The following is a 19,723-nucleotide window of genomic DNA, read 5'->3' as shown; positions in this document are numbered from 1 at the left end:
GTGTTTTATACTAATGTAGAGTAAAATCGATTATATTTAAATTAAATTCCAGAATTTTCACCATTTTTTAAATTATAAACCAGATATCCAATGGTTTAGCAATAGGTTTAGACAACATTTGCGTCACATTTAGGCTATCAAGTTGCAATATATTGGCATCTATGTAACGATGCAGGCTGGGATCAAGTCAAACAAATGCTCTTTAGCTTCCCTGCTAATCTACTTCAATTGTTCTATTTGTTTTTTTTTTTTTTTTAATAAGAGCGTTCGGATCAATTTATACGTATTTGAACTGGTCTTTGAAACCTTGAAACTATTAGCCAGATAAGAGTCTGTTAGTGCGTGGGGGCTTCAATTGTTCTTGACTCAGCTACAAGAATTATGAAGCACTTTCACCAAAAAAAGATCATGAAATACAATAACTATACAAAATAGGTTTCATCTCATTAATGTTACAGCTAATACAGACCCACTAGAATAATTTAGGCGTTTTGCAGATGGAAAAAAATTTGAACAGTGAAAAAAGACTGCAATAAGTAACTATTATGTTGAGTTTTTCCCACCAGATCCTGGAAAAATATTCCGAAAGAGGGCTACTGCTAATGGAAGAATACTAACGAGACCCATCTGTGGTTGCTCTGAGCTGCTTAATTTTACAGTTATTTGCCCATTTCGCCGGTCATTCAATCCCACGCGTACTGCCATTTTGGAACCGAATCCGATGGAGAACTGAGACTGTAGGTTGGCCACCATAGTTAAGTCACCTCTCGAATTCATAAGCGACAGACTTAAACTGGAATGGTCCTGCCCTACAGGATATTCTTTATCCTTAAGGCGCAATTCCAGGTTGGCTCCATACGCTGTATCATCTTGACATCGTATAGCTCCTGCGTTTCCTACCAAAACTAAGTCCCTTCCAACAGCAATCCGATCCTCAATTTTCAGTCCAGTTACCAGATTCTCACCGAATAAAGTAACTGATAATCCAGCAGATGTTTTGTTTATTTTGAAGGTTCTGAATTTGGTTTCGCCTCTCAGGGCGTAAGCAGCCTGATGCTTTCTAAAAGTCTGTATGTCAAATCCTACCATGGTTGATCCGTTGTCCCCATGCTTTGCTGAAACTGAGGATTCTAACTGGACAACGAAGTCCTTTTTATCCTTTGTTAATTGAAGACTGAATGCACCAGGAAACCGGCTGGCAATAGCAAGACTTCTTTCAAAGGTGACACCATCATACCCAGAATCATGGTCCCAACTGTGCGAGTCAAGAACTGGTCTCACAAGAAGCTGAGATGTAGGCTCCAAAAATCGGTATCTGTAAGTAGGATTGTCACCATCAAAAGTAGGTGGTAGAGCAAGGTCAGGTAAAATAACAGGTACTGCTACAGGACTTTCATCTTCATTTTCCCCATCTTCACTGTTGAAATCATAGTCCTTACTGATACCTTTTTTCTTGATCTCCCTCAATCTTTTGAGCTCCTCTTTCCACTGTTTCTCCTGAAGGAGCTTGACCCGATAATCATACTCCTCAAAGTAGGCTTTCCTTTGCTCCTTGCTCAGCTTAGCAACCTGAGATTTCCTCAGAGGCTTGAAAGGTGGAAGCTGGGAGTATTCATCGTTGTCTTCTAGTTCATAATCTGATAAATCACCCAATTCAAAATCTGAGTCAACTTCATCACCACCCTGATCAGTGGAGAGTTTTGGATGAGAGCGAAACTGCAACAGTGACGACAACAAGTAGGATAGAGGTGCAGGACGACGGAAGACAAAAAGCTTCTTATGATCAAAGGGATCTTGATGTCTTGACACAGTAGTTGCTTCAGATAAGATCTTTAATGAGAAGCCAACTAGTAACAATTGTGGTTTCCAACTCTCTTCATTTGGGAGCACACTTTTATCAAATCTATTCTTTCGAAAGGACGGATGGTTCTCAACAAGAGACACTGGATGCATCATGCCTGGGTTCATCAGACGCAGATTACCAACTGCCCGGCTGATATCTCGCTGGATAGCACGGGATTGTTGAGCAACAAACACCTCATAGCTAAGGGGAGACCCAGATGGCCCTTCTGGGGGATCAGAAGCAGCATGAGTCAAACACACAATAGCATTTTGCCATATTGACGAACCAAGAGAGCTAGTAATTAACCGTAACAATGGAAAATTATTAGCATCTCTAATATGGCTGTCTAATCGATCAACATAGAGGACAACATCTGGAGGGAACTTCTTCGTAAACTTCTTTATAGACGCTAATATTTTCTTGTTGATAGTTTGTTCCGTCATAGGAGATCTGAGGCCCGGTGTGTCAAGGATTCTAATCTTAACTCCATCTATCATTCCAGCAATAAGATTCACAGAGGTAGTTCCAGGTTCAAATGCATCAACACTGGCTTTCTCTTTGCCGAAAATAGAATTAATGGTTGCACTCTTTCCCACTCCAGTTTTCCCAAGCACCAAAATGTTCAAAGAGAAGTCCAAATCATCTTTACCTTCTGCTTCCAATTGCATAGCAACCCTCTTGGCTGATTCAAGGCTGAATGCTTCACTGGAATGCCTCCCCACAGCTAGAGCCAGTTTGTATAACACTTGTGCAACAAGGGAATCATCTGGCGAATAGCCCACTCTCCAGATGAGTCTCAAGAATTTCACTCTCAAGAGTTGTATCTTCTCAATCCTCTTCTTTTCTTCATCACTGAGGTTGTCCTTTGATCCATCCTTACCGACATTTGGTGGTGCAGCTAAGGAACCTGAGCCAAAGGAATTTTCAAGAGAGAATACTCTTGAAGCAGAGATGTCTGTAAGGCCACCACCATCTGACTCAGCACTAGTTGCAGCTTTCAAAAGAGCAGCCAATGCAGCAGAATCAAATAATTCATTTGCTTCACCATTCCTATCAGCGTCAACTTCATCATCCGAGTCCAAGATGATCTGTCCATCAACTCTCCGTGACTGGTCTTGAAAATCCCCTGCCGAACTGCCGAAAATTAATTCTTCAACTTCTTGATCGGAAAGTAAACTCTTTTCCCTTCCTCGTGTATGAACATCATCTTCTGCTTCAGGTTTTACTTCATGGTCTGAAAAGGAGCTTTGTTTTACAAATTCAAAGGAACTGGAACTATTTAACTCTGAATCTTGCAATTTATCATCCTCATTAGTTGCAGGCAATTTACCATCCTGCAGAGTTGAATTTGATTCTGAAACTTCATAATCCACATCCTGAACTTCCCTCCCCTCAACAAAACCACCTTTGGACTCGACTGAGATGACTGCCAATGGATCATACAAATGTACTCCCATATCAGTTACTGGCTCGCTTTTACTTTCCAGGTTTTCTATTGCACCACCTTGATCCAAAGAAGCACTTCCCCTTCCTATTCCAGCACCATATTCTTTCTTCTCATGTCCATCGCTACCACTTGATGCAATCAGTTTCCGTGCAGAAACTTCAGGTACTGGTCCTCGCTCAACACTATTCTTAACAACCTCGAAATCCTCTTCTTTACCCTCCAGAAAGGACTCAAAGTGAGTCTTCTGTGTAACACCATTACCCTTATCTGCAATCGATTCAGCTGACACTGGTTCATCAACAAAATCATCCACCAAACTTGCCTCGCCATACGTACTCAAACCCACATCCTTAACTGCAATAAATTTCCCCGAATCTGAAGCATCAACGAACATCACCGGAGACAGTGGCTCAGATAATGGCTCCTCTTCTCCGTCTTCTATATCCATTAACTTAATTCTAGGTGTACTATCAACTCCCCCAAGATTCTCAGTACCAGGAACCTTAGCTACATATGAAAAGACAGCATCTTGCTCTTCACTCAACATTATCTCATCACCAGCAACCAGCTCATCAAAAACATCATCATCCATCGTCAAACGGGCAAAAGGCTTCACCCTTGGATTATTCACCACAGCTAAATCAACTACATGGTCATCATATTCATCATCTACTGTGGATTGTTGAGAGAATTCTTCATCTGGGTCAGCCACAGAGGGCCTAGATAATACGTATTTATCGACAAAACCACTTTCTTCAAAATTTTCCCCGTCTGGGTCACCCACGAAAGGTCTCTCTGAGGCAGTCTCAAAGTCCTCACCACTCACAAACCCCTCACTATCACTACTAGTAATACTTTCACCACTACCATCACCACTGTCAGTAACAGTTATTTTATAACCATTGGACTCCAAATCATCATCATTGTCATCATCATCGTCATCATCAATAGTAAGAGGAGCACGGATTAAGAAAGAACCTGTAGATGATGAGCTGAAAAGAGTGCTCTTTTGTTGGTTTGCTAGGGCCTCTGGTGTTGTGGAAAGAGAGGCATGGGGGGAATGAGGCTTTGAGTGACTTGAGTCCATGGATTTTTGTTGTTGTTTTTTTGTGTTCTTTCCAAAAGAGAAACACAAAACCAACAGAAGCCAAACCTAGAAAGGTAAACAGTTGGGTTTAGGCAATGATGGGAAGGGATCTTAGGGTTTTATCTATTGTTTCTTTTACCTTTTTTATTTTATTCTCTTATGTTTGTGTTTGGTTCGGTTGCGGCCCCAGCGGCTGACAGTTGGTTCGTAGAGATTGAACATTCATGTGGCAAGTCAAAGAGCCACAAACCAATTCCATGAATCAGAGAGACCTGTTAAATTATGGATTGAGTTAGAGATAATCCGTTTGAGGCTTCGTGGGGGTTTTGCATTTGGCTGTTTGTGAGAGGATAAGATAGGACACGTTATATTGATAACACCACACATAAATCTGAGTGTCCCAATGAACAAACCACTTCCATGGCAACTGAGAGATCCACGATTTCCACAGGGTTTATGTGGTTTGGTTTGCCCAGTCTTAGCCACTTCCAAGGCATCTTGTCTCGTTCATGAATTGATTTCCATTTTTTTTTTTTTTATTTAAATGCATGATTTTTACACCTACAAACTTTTTCATAAACTTTCTTTCACAATCGCGACGTAACAACTCCCAATTGGTCAGTTTGTAATGAGTCTCACCTGGATTTCACCATATACATTGCAGTTAATTAATTACAAAGTGTCACGTCGAGATTGTGAGAGAAAATTTATGAGAAAATATTGTAGGTGTAGTATTACTCAATTAGTTAATGAGTCAGACTATTATAATACATTTTTTTTTTATGATCGTGGTGTCCAGACTTTAACTAATCCCTCGAAACCCTATAACTATCGATTATGTAAAAATTCTGGTGGTCACTCTCATTAACAAATTAACAACCGTAGGAACTCAAACTTTGGAGACTATGTTAGACCCTCTTTTTATTCTTTTACTATCAAGATTTAAGGAGACTCGAACTTGAGAGATCATCGGTAATAATACAAATTATTGACTTAAATGATACACAAATTAGCCACCATTCATTTAAATCTAATCTAACAGCTTTTATCCATTTGAGCATAAAAAGTTTACACATAGCTTAGATAGATTATTTCAAAAATCTTAAAGGAAATCAACGATCTTTCTTTTACCCAAGCAACGAAATCCAAAAAAAAAAAAAAAAAAATCGATCCCAAAGAGTGTGAGTGATGTTCACTCTTAATTTTAATGTGTTATTTTTAATTTCTCTTATTAGTTATTATTTTTTTAAATTATTCTTTTGAAATTATGTATATTTAAGGGTTTTTTTATTATTGAGTATGGTTGGCTTATTATTTATTATCCATATTCCCAATCATATTCTCCAAATAATGTTTGGCACATTATTCCATAAATATTACTCTATTTTTAATTACTTTTAGACCCCAAAAGGTTATTAATTTCATTAAATACCCCCTAAAAAAAGTTTAAAAATTAACAAAAACACCCCCGTGACCCATACTTACCAGATTCCGGCAACTACCATTGGTGGTAGCCGGAATCTGCCACGATAGTGAATTACTGACCGGAACTGGACGGTAATTCACTGATCTAACCTTTTCCAACCAGATCCACAATGGATCTGGCCGGAAAAGGCCAGATCTGACCGTCGACGGCCACGGCAGGCCTTAGATCTGGCCTTTTCCTGCCAGATCCGTGGTGGATCTGGTCGGAAAAGGCCATAATAACGCGTTACGACACAGATCCAACTGATCTGTGTCGTAACGTGATTTTTCAGTCAGATTTCGGTGGTGGTGGCTAGAATCTGGCACTGCAGGTGGTGGGGGTATTTTTGTCATTTCACATGTTGGGGTATTTATTAAATTAGCAAACTTAGAGGGTTTTTTATAAATTTTTAAATTTTACCTCGTAATACTCTCATATTCAATCATCCAATATTATCTCCAAAATCATATCCAAAATAATAAACCAAACGCACCCATTATTATTACTATTATTATTATTATTATTAAACACTTAATAATGTTTAGTTGCACCTGACACTTGAAAGTTGTAAGATATGTAATTTGTTTGTTTTTTAAATTTATGATGTCTAAATAATTTTTTCCATATTTTTAATTTATTAATCTACCCATATATTAATTATGTAATACTTCAACTTATAATTATATCACTAAAATATAGTGCAATTTATAAATTATATTATTGTCTAGTTAATTATGAAACAATATAAGTTAAAAATTCTTCAATCAATCGTTGGAATCTGACTGATGATAGTAGGATTCTGGGCATTGAAAAATTGATTGATGTATAATGGTAATAAAATTTATACCAAAATGATTGTCTTTGAACGATCTATCCATCTACATAATCATTAGTTAAAATAAATGTAGTATTTGACTGAGATCTAACTAAGAAAGTGCAACCACCCAAACTTTTGTTGTTAGATCCCGACCAAATGTTGCGGCTCTTGCTAGAAAAAGTTGTAGTTGTATACATCGATAGAATGTTATTTTGATGCCAATTTTGTTTCCTAGCCTCGCGAAAATACTTTTTGGCCACCGAAATTTGATGGATGACATAGGTTCTAGCAACCGGAAACTTCATTAAGGTAATTTATTTTAAAAATTATTTCAAATAAAATAAATTATTAATTTTCTTTAGCATTTTTATTTTTATTTAATAATAATATTATTATTAGGGGTATTTTAAGTAATTATGTTTGTGTGTTTATAGAAAATTCACGGATTTAGATTTAAGTAATGAACTTTCACTTATTCAATAAATACTTCTAAAAATAAGCGATAATTTTAGATAAACAAACAATCAAAAATCTAAATCAAATTAGATTTGAGAAACGAGTAGCAAAATCAAACACAAATTTAGTATTACTTTATTGGATATATAAATGCCATAATATTTGACAATACTCTATTTAATATTTTAATGTTTATATAGAAAACGTAATTAAGATGATATTATAAAATTCTTTCAATACTTCTTAAAAGAGTTTTATTGAATTGTTTTTTTTATGTCACAAAATAATTATTTTAAAATAAATTTGATAAATAATAAAAATATATTTCATTATCCGTAATAATATTAATAAAATAAATTTGATAAATGAAAAAATACATTTCATTATCTATAATAATATTAATGAAACTTATTAATTTTACAAAAAATTATGATGATCATTATATTACACATCCCTAATAACATAATTGGTTGGGATGTGCATAGAGATGGCAATGGGCCCGACATTTTCGGGTACCCGGCCGGCCCGACCTGAAAGGGGCGGGCTTTACCCAAGGTTGGCGGGCTTGGGCTTGGACCTGGGCTTGATTTTAAGACCTGACCTCGGGTATGAGCCGGACATGGGTATATCTTTAAGCCCGGCCCAAAAAATTTAGTATTAATTTTACTAATTTACCCTTATACTATATATTTAATTACAATATATATATATATATATATTTTTTCCAAACCCTAACCTCAATTTTTATCTCATATTGAATGTTTAACATATTAAAATTGCTTTTAAATGAGTTACATGAGTTTAGTTCAACTTATAAAAGTGGATTTCACCATAACATATTATGCTCTAAAAAGTTAGTATAATCAAATGTTATGGAATTTTAATTGCTCACTTATCGCTTAAATTATTTACGAAAATAGCTTCAATTAATATTTAAAAATTATTTCTAAAATTAAAAATATAAAAAAACTTCAAAATTTATTGATATTTAAAAATAAATATTATTAAAAAAAACGGCTTGAGCCTGACTTGCGATTATAAAAAACCCGTCAAACCAGGCTTGAGTTTTGCTTATCATACCAGTAACAAATTCAAGCCAGACTTGGGCCTGTGTTATGAGAATGGGCTTAAACCTGGGCTAAGAGATATCCGATTCCGCCCGGCCCGACCCATTGCCTTAAATAAATGTGCATGATCATTTGTAAAGGAGAATTAGCCAATAAAAACTTAACTAGATTTGATGGGGTGCGCCAGGCCCTTGCAGTAGTGCAACGCATGGGCGACGCTCGAGAGCCCCGATAGCAAGCTACCGTGGTGGGCTCTCCCCCTGGAAAAATTAATTTAATATCATGTGGACCGATGGCCCACGTATCAGATATTAAACTGATAAGAACAGATACTACACTTGATCTTAGCCAAAAGGCCGAGAAAGGTATGCTTTGGTCAGTGCCTCAACTTCCACTTTATAGTTCACTCGTTTCTTGTCTCGATTTCCCTTGAGCAATGTGGGACTTTGAAAACTCAAGAGTACATGTGAATATGTGATAATTGACATGACTGGAGGAACAGTCCCTTTGGCAGACTTTTATCCGTTTATCATGATGATGATGCATGAGCCGATCGATCAATGTATAGAATCACTGTGCTTTTCAATCAACCGGCAATTTTTCATATGGAGAGAAGTACTTTAATATTATAATTTATTTTATTAATAATTTATTTTGATTCTCCTATTTTTAATATTCATCATATTTTTTTTGAATTCATGAATTATGTAATATAAATTAAACGGTTAAGTAGATCAATGTGAGACATTAAGTATCGGTATTGTGAAGAAGAAAAACTTGATGTTGGATAGGAATGAGAAGCGAATTGAGCAGATCATGGGCTACTTGAGCTTGGCTCGTGAAAAGCTTGAACTCAATTTGAAGTCAATTGAGTTTGAGCTCGAGCTCGAGTGGCTCATTTAAAGGGTCAAGCTGAGTTCGATTTAGACGAAGCTCGACTTGATAGGCTCATGAACCTCATCGCACTCAAAGGGTCAAATTGTAAGTTTTGTAACCTTTTTTTTTAATTTTTAAGTTTTTAAAATGACAAATAGCCCCTTTCTTATAGTAAACTCAAAGCTAGAGCTCGAGCACGAGCTCAAGTATCCATCCACACTCGCAAGCTCGAGCTCCAGCCCTAGTATTCAAACTCGAGCGAGCTCAACTCAAACTCGAACTTGACATGTTCATCACGATCCAAGCTCGAGTGTTTAGATACTCGGCTCGGCTTGTATACACCCCTAAATTCTTAGATCAGCTCGAACTCGAACTTGACATTGTTCATCACGAACTGAGCTCGAGTGTTTAGATACTCGGCTCAGTTTGTATACACCCCTAAATTCTTGGATCATCCATGGGTTAGTTTTGGGTTGGGCCTTTTGGCCCATAAACTTAATGGGCTTGGTAATCTTCCCCAATCACAACGTTCACAGCCGGCGTATGTTAGTACGAGTAAAAGCTTTCTCTAAAATCCCCACCCGGAAAACCGAAGTAAAAGGCCGCGCACCACTGCGCCGCCTCCCTTCGTCAGCAATGGCTGGTGCGCACTGCGCCGCCTTCTCCGTTCTTACATCACATACTAACACCACCCCAAAATTACTAAAACCACTCCTTTCTTCTTCCATCTCCAGTCCACGCCCTCCAAAAAAACTCACGAAGCGGAAAAATCACTTGCGCCCCAAAATCCTCAAAACCTAACAAAACCATTCCCAATAGAGCCCGTAATCCCTATCGTATTGCCGCCTCAAAACGACACCTTTTCCGAGCCTCAACTCGATGAACTCGTCGGAGTTGTCCCTGCCGTTGATGAAGTCGAGGAAATTGAGTTCACGGAGACCGAGGGTGTTGCTGGAGACTACAGTGGCAGTTTAGGTAAATTGTCTGCAATGTCTGTTTTGAAAGTTGGCATGGGTTTAGTTGGGGTTTTGATGTTACAAACAATTTTTAGTGTTTGTTTTGGGGGAAATTCAAATTCCGACGAGGAAAACAAGAATTTGGATGCTTTCGATAGGGGTATTAATAGAATTAAAAAAGGGAACTTTTTGGTGGATAAAAACGTGGTTGATTTGGATGGAACTGAGTTAGAATATAAAATTAATGAAATTAGGGCAATGGCCAGAGAAGTGCGAAAGATTGAAGACAAGGCACGGGGAGGTGATAACGAAAAAGGTGACATTTTTGATGAATTTGTGAATTCTAACAGTAGAACAGGCATTGAAAAAGAGATTGGCACACGATTGTCTAAGTTGGAGAAGAAGTTGAATTCTAGAAAAGGGAAGTCACCCGGATCATATATGAACATTTTGAACGAGTTTAAGGGTGTTGAAGAAGCAAAAGAGATGGATGAGAGTAATGAGACATTAATGTTTAAGAAAAAAATTAAGTTTAGGAGTCCTACGAGTTTGAGAAGTGATGCAAAGGGATTTTCAGGTATGGAGGATAGTTCAACGTATAAGAAAAAGAAGAAGAAGAAGAGTGGTATAGCAAGTACAAATCATGATTCAGGGGAAAGCATTTCGGGGACAATGGAAGGAGAGAAGAATGGAACTGAAGCATCAGATAGAGGGTCAAAAGGCTTGCAAAATAAAGCGGAAAACCTGGAGAAGAGGCAAAAGGAAATGGGAGTGGGAACACTGACAAGAGGTTTGGTAATGTTCCTAAGAGTCTATTTTGTAAAAGCACTGTACTGTTTTCTTAATGTTGGTGAACTCTGCAACTTTGTTACCTTAATTATCAAGGTTTTTTTTTTTTTTTTATTCAGTCATTGTGAATGACCAAAAAGAGAATTTGGTTTACTGAATTTATGGTAGGAACGATCATGGAAAAAACAAAAATGAAAACAGGGGAAGTATAATAATTTGATAGTACTTTTGTTTATTTGTATATATAAACTTTTTTTTTTTTAATCTGTTAGATACTGACCTGGAGAAGAGTCAAAGAGGGTCTTTGTTTGAAGTTATGAAGTCTGGAGAAACAAAAGATATAGAGGCACTAAAGTTGCAGAACCTCACAAAAGGAAAGCAGGAAACTACCATGAAATTTGATGAAGATTCTCGGTGGGGTGGAAATGGTTCAGCAGCGAACATAGTCAGGGGTGATCAATCAGATATCAAGTCTGATTTGTGGTGGCTGAAGCTTCCTTACGTTTTGGTATATTATTGAAACTTGTAAACTCTTCCCTTGTGGCATTTTTTATTTCTTATCGATTGCATAAACTGTGGCACTATATTTTTTATCAGTTGCATAAACCATTCTTTCTCAGTTATACATGACTTGGTTTTCATTTAGGTTTGAAATTCATGCCATTTTCTATATATGTGCATAAGCCTAATCAAACCGTGGTACTTTGTAATATTTGTTCTGTGTTAATCATCTTCTCGAGTATAAATTCATGGATGATTGCCACAAGATGACTTTTATGCCTATATTAGAGTATCTTTTGGCCATTCAATATGACAATGTCCTCATTTTCCATTCTAAATTCACAAACTTTGCATCTGATATGTTTCATCTCGATCTTGTTTACCTTAAAATGTAATGAAAAGCACCCTTTCATAATTCCGAGTCTAGATCTTGGAATATGCACCAAACATTCATTGGCAAGCAGGAGATATTAATGTAGGTTCTATACTAACCATAGATGTTTGCTGATGCTGTTTTGTGTGTACTTTGTAATGTTTGTTCTGTGTTTGGGAGAAGTGTCTTTCAATTACTCTAAAGCATCATGCTGTTATTTATTCAATTGCAGGCTATTCTCATGCGTAGAGGTTTGGACCATGAAGGTCCAGGAGGCCTTTTTACATTAAGACTCACGTCTCAGGTGCAACACCAGAGTGAGATTTCATATACGGTTGCTTTTGAGGACCGTGGTGATGCTAATAACTTTTGTTGTCTACTCGAATCATTTTTTGAGGATCTAGGCGATTTTAGTGCTGATATTGTACCTCTGTCCGTGAAAGTAAGCATTCTAACTTGATTTCAATTAAACCTCAGACGTTGTTGTAGACTTAAATGAGTATTGTTAGGATTGGACTCAATAAAAGAGAACTTCAACTTTTGCAGGAACTTCATGATGAAGTTAAATCAGGTATGAAGAACATTGTTGTTGTGAAGAAGAGGCAGCTTAAGCTTTATGCCGGACAGCCATTAGCTGATGTCGAGAAAGCTTTGTTCTCGCTGATTGAACAAGGTAGCACAACCATTTACTGATTTCTTCTATGGCTTGTGCCGTGTACACAAGAGAACATTTATTTGCTAGCACGTTGTTGTCCTGGCTGAAATCACAATTTTGCAGACAATGTCTAGGTTTATTTGGGAGAAATAGCCTAAACTCTCCAGTCTCGCCCACTGTAATTGACAATTACAATTCTTTTATTGATGTTGCTGAAATCATAATTGATGTCCTGGCTGAAAACAAAATGAACTGAAGTTCATTTCTTAGAATGATTTTGGATGTAAGAACAGGATGTTACAGCAGTTTCTGCTGCTCCTCCCACTAATCGATATTATTGAAGCAACTTGTAAAATTAATCATTCAAGAATCTAATAATTTATTTTAGCATTTTCCCTCATTTCTCGAAAAGTAGAAAATTGACAACAACATAACGTCGTCTCCTCTAAGGCTCTAACCACAATGATGATGGAGACAGAAAGATTTACACAAACTTCGGAACTCCTGCAGCTGCCCACCACCAACCTTACTGTATTGTGAAGCTGTAGTTTTGAGCATGGACTGAGCATCAATGGGTGGCAAACTAGATTGGCAAAAGCATTGCCATGCTTCCTGCTTCTGCTCTTCATTTTCAGTAAATGCATCGCACATGGAAATTACAGTACTTCTTGCTGCTTCTCTCGCCTCAGGCAGTCTGTCCTTCAACAATTCGGCTGACATTTGAACCAGTGAAACCGACCCAAACTCTTCATTTCTTCTAGCCTCTGGAATTGTTCAATTTACTTCATCTTTAGAGACTAAAAAAAAAAAACACGTATAAACAACATATGAGAGATATACTAGTGTTTACCATCTTGGAGACAATTAAAAATGGAGGCCTTTTTACATTAAGACTCACTTCTCAGGTGCAACACCAGAGTGAGATTTTATATACAGCTGCTTTTGAGGACCATGGTGATGCTAATAACTTTTGTTGTCTACTCGAATCATTTTTTGAGGATCTAGGCGATTTTAGTGCTGATATTGTTCCTCTGTCCGTGAAAGTAAGCATTCTAACTTGATTTCAATTAAACTTCAGACCTTCTTGTAGACTTACATGAGTATTGTTAGGATTGGACTCACTAAATGAGAACTTCAACTTTTGCAGGAACTTTATGATGAAGTTAAATCAGGTATGAAGAACATTGTTGTTGTGAAGAAGAGGCAGCTTAAGCTTCATGCCGGACAGCCGTTAGCTGACGTTGAGAAAGCTTTATTATCGCTGATTGAACAATGTAGCACAACCATTTGCTGATTTCTTCTATGAGACCTGCAAAGACAGTTGCTGTTAGAGCAAACACCATCATTAGCTATGACGTAGGGGCATGTGAGCTTCTGAGCCTGATGTTAGCTCCGCACGGGGGCGTGTCCGGGGCTGATGCACTTACCATCATGACATTTTGAAGCCCTCTCTCTCTATAAAGGCAACAACGGTCAAGGAGAGAGGGTGGGAGAGAGAGTAAAGAAAACAAACAAAAACAAACTTTCTCTGGTCTAGGCTTCATGTCCAGAAAACTCTCCCAAAAAACAAAGATTTTCCATGATCACTGGGATCCCATTATCGTACAATCGAATAAATTATCAGTGGACGTAATCCTTATTCATTTTTCCGACCGAACAACTTTAAAAACGTCTAGTTTTCACACCATCCTCCAGGAGGCGCATCATCATCTTGACCGCTACTGCACGAGGGTCAAGTCTTCTTTGTTGGTTCCCAAGAATCACGCACTCATCCTACTCGGTTCTCCTTGGAGTCAACCAAGTATCTTTGGTTGACGCATGTCTTCGTCCTGGCACTTTCACTGGTGCGGAAATTCATTTGGAAACGAAAGATTAGGTGAAGTTTTGGTTTTTATGTGTTTGGAGATGATTGATGGTGAAAAGTTTTGATTTTGTGTATTGTGGGGTGACAATGAAAGTGGTGAAGAAGATGGCGTTGGCGTAAAATTTAAAATATATATCGTTATTTTGTTAATTTTATTAACTTGGGGTTCTAATGTAGTTTATTAATTTATTTAATCAGGATTTATAAGGGTAATAAGGGTATTTCAGGTCAAATCTGGTCAAAGAAAATTATCAATAGAAGAAGACTAACGTTGGGTGGAATTTGATGGTTTTTTATTGGTGGCAAATACTTTCAATAAAACTCAGGTGGAAAAAAGAAATTTGGCCTTACAAAAATGGCACTTTGTAAAGACTCTTTTTCTAAATGATTTTATGATTTGGCATTCTCATGGGTGTGTTTGTTTTTATTATTTTGGATAGGATTTTTGAAAAGTAAGGGTTGGGTGGTTATTACGACATAGAGTTTAAAAATTGAAAAACACCCTGTAGGTTTGTTAATTTAGAAAATACCCCTGTAATAAAACATTGAAAATTAATAAAAACACTCACACATACCCATTAAATACCAATAGCCAGCCACCGCCATCGTAGGGTGGTTGAGTTGCTGTATCGGTGCATGACCGACTGAATCTGGCCTGTTGTACATTGATATGGCCTTTCCAGCCAGATCTATCGTGGATCTAGTCGGAAAATGCCAGATCTACAGTTAGATCTGACCGTTGATGATCAGATCTAGCTGCGTTTGGTCGTCAACGATGGCCAAAGATATGACCATCGTTGACGACTAGCTACAGCCAAAGATCTTTGGTCGTAGATCTGACTAGAAAAGGCTAGATCGGCACACTATCGGCCAGATTCAGCTGGTAGTAAGCCATTATACTATCTACCTTTCAATAGTGGTGGTTGAAATCTTGCAAATGTGGGTGGGTAAGGGTGTTGGTAATTTCTAAACTTTTTTTGAGGGTATTTAGTTAAATTAACAAACCTAGAGAGTTTAAAAAATTTATAAAGTATAATATGATTTTCAGAATAGAGAAACAAAATATGTATTTTGGGTAAGATAGGGATAGGATAGTACAAAAATATTGAAACAAACGCACCCTAATTTAGAGTTAAAAAAGACATCTACCTTGAGATTTTGTTCATTAACAAAAAAAATTCTAAATTTTTAAAATGACAAATTTTCTTAATGTTGTTAAGTTGTTAGAACTTATACTATCATAAATTTATAATTATTTATTATAATCACTCTTTTACTGATATTTCAACATATATGATAGATGGATTTTATTTATATTAAAAATCTTAGAAGGATCTTTTTATTCAATTAAAAACTCAAAGGGCTATAATTATATACAAAATATTATGTATCAAGTGACAATTAATAAGGTTGAGTAATATTGTAATATAAGAAAAAAAAAATTATAATATTTTGTATATACATTACTATTCTACAAAAATATAATCAAACTGGACCTCATAAATTATATGATGACGATTGGAGTTTATCCAACAACAATAAGCGGTAATCTATTAAAATTGTCAGAACATGTAATTTCCGCATTGGTCAAATCCAAATTTGAGACAAATTTAAAACCGATGAATGATTTAATAAAAGTCAATAACACAGGAGCCATGCAAAACTGGTATTGGGTTTTAAACCTTGCTTTGCATCTCTTGCCAAAACACAAAGGCCTTGTTGAATTTTCTAACCTTGCAAGGACCATTTCTAACCTTACATGGTTGGGGGTGCATTTCCAGTCCTTCATGGACTGAAAGCAGACAAGGGCTTCATTGATTTCCTCTGCTTTTACCAGGGCATCAAGCAAGCAATTCCATGTGTATACATGAGGTGTCAAACCTTTCTGCATCAGCTCTTCCATGATTAGACATGCTTCATCAATTCTACCAAATTACCAGAAACCATCAATGACAATGAGACTACTATATATATATATATATATAAAAAATTTTGCCTCTTCGAAGAGCATGTAATTAGCTTCATCAAGCCTGTCAAGGACAGAACCATAGGTATCAACAGTGGGGTGGTGACCTTTGTCTTCATTTCCTTCCAGCAGCTGGTAAGCTTTGCTCACCTTACCTGACTTGAAGAATCCATCAATAACAGTGTTGTACGCACGGGTGTCCAGAACACAAACTTGCTGAAACTGTGTCTACTTGTAATTTCAGGTATTTGCAGGGAATCAAGATTACGGCATGCATGGAGAACGTGTAAGGAATGCTTGTTGGGGCTACCTTTGTCAAAGTGATTCCGTGGAAAAAAGTTATGATATTTTGTAGATCCATGAATATTCTACAAAAATATAATCAAACTAGAACTTATAAATTATTGATGATGATTGGAGTTTATCCAACAACAATAAGCGGTAATCCGGTATGAGAACCTAGGATAACAGCAGAGCCATGCAAAATTTGTGTGAACTGTTTCAGAATTATCATTCATTTATACAGGCAGAGAAATCCTAGAATGTAAAAAAAAAAACAGTCTCAAAACTCATCGTCCTAAAATACTCCAGAACCAGAAACCAAAGTAAAATAAAATGCGACAAGCCTAAAAAATATTCAGTTCACATGAAAACCAAATCAAACAACATCAAGAAAAGCTTACGAAATTTGCACCAAAATTTAACAACTAAATAAGCCCATTTAGTTCAGAAAGAGCTTCATCAACCGTGATATTACCCGCTCTCAGTCTTTCGATCGTAACTTGAACCGGAAACCTGAAGATTCTTAATATATTTCTAACAAGATAAGAAAGAGCGTTGATTCCGGTGGGCATCAGAAGCAAGTCGTTTACCTCGGCAAGCAGATTTTTTATGTCAGCCAACTGGATGTCCGGAAAGTCCGGGTTGGGGAGCTGATTTTCAAATAGGAAACCGAGTTCCAGCAATGTAGTAACGTCGTTGTCATGCCGGAGGAACCTTTTTATCGCTTCATCAACTCCATCAGCTTCGCGGTGATAGCCTAGAGGCTCAAGAATTTGTTCAATTCTTTCAGCGGCCGTATAAGGTTCCACTTCATTTACTGTAAGTAGGACGTCTTGGACCTGTGAATGCGACTGAGGATCCATTTCTTGGGTTATGGGTTATGGAATCGGTACAGAAGAGGCTTTCACATAAATATTTTTTTGTTAATTCCATCAAATTCCTGTGTTTTAGGATTTTTCCGCTATTTAAACTTTGAATGATTTTTTTTTTTCTATTAATTTATTTTGGGGAAGCCATTATACTGTCCAGTTTTCTTTCTTCTTTTTTGTTTGTTGAGATGTCTTTGACGTCCCAAGGCCAAGATTGTTTTTTGAACAACAAATTGATCCTCGGTATGCATGGAAAAATATGTTTCTTTAAAATGAAATTTATTAAAATATTTGTAATTTTAAACTATAAGATAACTCTTGTTTTCAATAATTTAGAAATCTCAATATGGAATCATATTATATGATGATAGTCTGAATTGATGGAGATTTGATACGGAAAAATATTTAATTGTAATTGTAAGATTGATTTATGGATTTTTGTTTTGTTGTGGAAGATGGAGGGAGAAAGCAGCGGCGGTGTGGCCGAGGTAGAGAAGAGGCGATGTAGAGAAAGAAACCAGGGGTGACTAGTGCTTGGTTTGGTTCAAAATTTGGGGGTTTTGAGAAAAGTTTTTTGAAAAAAGTTAAAAAAAAGTTGAATTGGGCGGGTATTAAGATGTAGAATTTATAAATTAATGAAATACTTTTTATGTTTGTTTTTTTATAAAATACCCCCTATAATAAAACATTAAAGGTTAACAAAAATACCCTTAACCCACCCTCAAACACCCCCAGTCGGTGACCACCACCGGAGGTGGCCGGAGTGGCCGTATGGGCGTATGACCGGTTGGATCTTGTCGGTCATGTGTCGCTATGGCCTTTTCTGGCCAGATCCACGGTGGATCTGGCCGGAAAAGGCCAGATCTACAGTCAGATTTGGCCGTATTTGCTCTCAACGACGGTCAACAAACGGTCGTCGTTGATGGTCAACGACGATCGTTTGTTGGCCGTCGTGCCAAAGATCTGGTCGTCAACGGCCAGATCTTTGGCCTTAGATCTGGCCTTTTCCGGCTAGATCCACCGTGGATCTGGCCGGAAAAGGCTAGATCGGTGTACTACCGGCCAGATTCAGCTGGTAGTGCGCCATCCTACAAATTTCGACCATTTTCCGGTGGTGGTGGTCGGAATCTGGTAAATGTGGATTATTGGGGTGTTTTTATAATTTTAAAAAAATATTTAGGGGTATTTAATTAAATTATCAAATTTAAGGGGTTTAAAAAAAACTGGGCATATGCATATATACCTTCTTTTTTCATGCTTTTCTGCTGTAATTTCAGCCATATATATGCATATCTTATATCAACGAAGATAATAAAAAGTTGTTTTTTTGACTTTGCTTAGTGGATGCGGCGGCCTGGATATGCAAAGAAGCCATGATGGCTTTAGTTGAATATATAGCATTGGAGAAAAAGAAAAAAAAGGAAGGAATTGAGTACTGTTAATAATGGGATACAAATGTTTGATTAAAATTAACTGTAGAAATGGGATATATACTAAGGATATTCCAGGTCATATCTGTCTCAAAACATAAACACTACAGTTGAAGCCAGCAGCTACTCCTAGCTTTTGCCTTTTGCAGAAAATTAATGTACAAGACACTAAGAATGAACCAAGTTCATTAGTGAACTTGCATGAAAAAGATCGCCATTACATCAGTTTCAATAGTGTTTTTATATATAATTTAATGTTTAATCTGGGAAAGAAAAAAGGTGATTAATGTGATCTTTCCAGAAGGTGGATGAGTCATTTCTGCAATAGTTTTTTCTTGTGAAATCTGGAGATGGGATTCTCCTTATAAATAAATAAATAAATAAATAGACCTTTCGTTGCCCAGAACCAGAAGAGGTGTAGCAAAAGTTTTAAATGTCAAGAATGGGATTCGAACCCATGCCCTTTCGGACCAGTACCTGAAACTGGCGCCTTAGACCAACTCGGCCATCTTGACAAATTGTGTTCACTTTGGCTTTAGAATTTACACAATAACAAACGGTTGGGTGAGAGAGAAAGACTTAATAGCTTTTGATCTAATCGGTCAAGGTTATAGCCTTTCAAACAGTAAGAAATACCTTTCTCCAATTAACAATCACTAATCAAATCTTGACTCTAAAACAACATTTTCTACATAGAGGCGCGAGTTATCCGTTTTTCTCTTACGTATGTGAATGAAATATATGTTATGTTCTTATATGAGTTAACGTCTACTAGAATCAAGAGAGTCTATCTTAATAGATTAAAGGGTAAGATCTAATTAATACTATACCCAAACTTAGGGGGTAACTGCAATTATCGTATTTCATATTTCGTGGTCCTTTAAGGGTTTAGAATAGTAATTCCTCCCCCATTTTTGACTTGATTGCAAAAGCAATGAAGATATTATAATTTAAGTGCATAAAATATGATTAGAAAACAA

At 36.9% G+C, this 19,723-nt stretch overlaps 3 protein-coding genes and 2 non-coding genes across 5 annotated transcripts; 2 read left to right on the top strand and 3 right to left on the bottom strand.

Annotated features, from left to right (window-relative positions):
• Positions 1-386: 386 nt before the first annotated feature.
• Positions 387-4,574, bottom strand: LOC116131357 (translocase of chloroplast 159, chloroplastic-like). The gene has a single exon (XM_031417017.1). It carries the CDS (start codon positions 4,375-4,377, stop codon positions 544-546), a length of 3,834 nt encoding a protein of 1,277 aa, XP_031272877.1. The 5' UTR covers positions 4,378-4,574; the 3' UTR covers positions 387-543.
• A 3,781-nt stretch (positions 4,575-8,355) lies between these two features.
• On the bottom strand, positions 8,356-8,551 carry LOC116131468. The gene has a single exon (XR_004128252.1). It is a non-coding gene; the product is annotated as a U2 spliceosomal RNA (small nuclear RNA).
• Positions 8,552-9,621: 1,070 nt separating this feature from the next.
• Positions 9,622-12,560, top strand: LOC116131459. The gene is made up of 4 exons (XM_031417110.1): positions 9,622-10,804; positions 11,076-11,311; positions 11,910-12,119; positions 12,224-12,560. The coding sequence occupies exons 1-4, from the start codon at positions 10,048-10,050 to the stop codon at positions 12,368-12,370; spliced, it is 1,350 nt and encodes a 449-aa protein (XP_031272970.1). The 5' UTR covers positions 9,622-10,047; the 3' UTR covers positions 12,371-12,560.
• A 599-nt stretch (positions 12,561-13,159) lies between these two features.
• LOC116131359 lies at positions 13,160-13,813 on the top strand. Its single transcript, XM_031417018.1, has 2 exons — positions 13,160-13,375; positions 13,480-13,813. The coding sequence occupies exons 1-2, from the start codon at positions 13,160-13,162 to the stop codon at positions 13,624-13,626; spliced, it is 363 nt and encodes a 120-aa protein (XP_031272878.1). The 3' UTR covers positions 13,627-13,813.
• A 5,364-nt stretch (positions 13,814-19,177) lies between these two features.
• On the bottom strand, positions 19,178-19,258 carry TRNAL-CAG. The gene has a single exon. It is a non-coding gene; the product is annotated as a tRNA-Leu (tRNA).
• Positions 19,259-19,723: the final 465 nt, after the last annotated feature.

The sequence above is a fragment of the Pistacia vera genome, unplaced genomic scaffold (genome assembly GCF_008641045.1).
Source record: "Pistacia vera cultivar Batoury unplaced genomic scaffold, PisVer_v2 Contig233, whole genome shotgun sequence".
Classification (NCBI taxonomy): domain Eukaryota; kingdom Viridiplantae; phylum Streptophyta; class Magnoliopsida; order Sapindales; family Anacardiaceae; genus Pistacia; species Pistacia vera.
The sequence above is the reverse complement of the archived record's forward strand: the minus strand, read 5'-3'. Positions and strand labels throughout refer to the sequence as shown.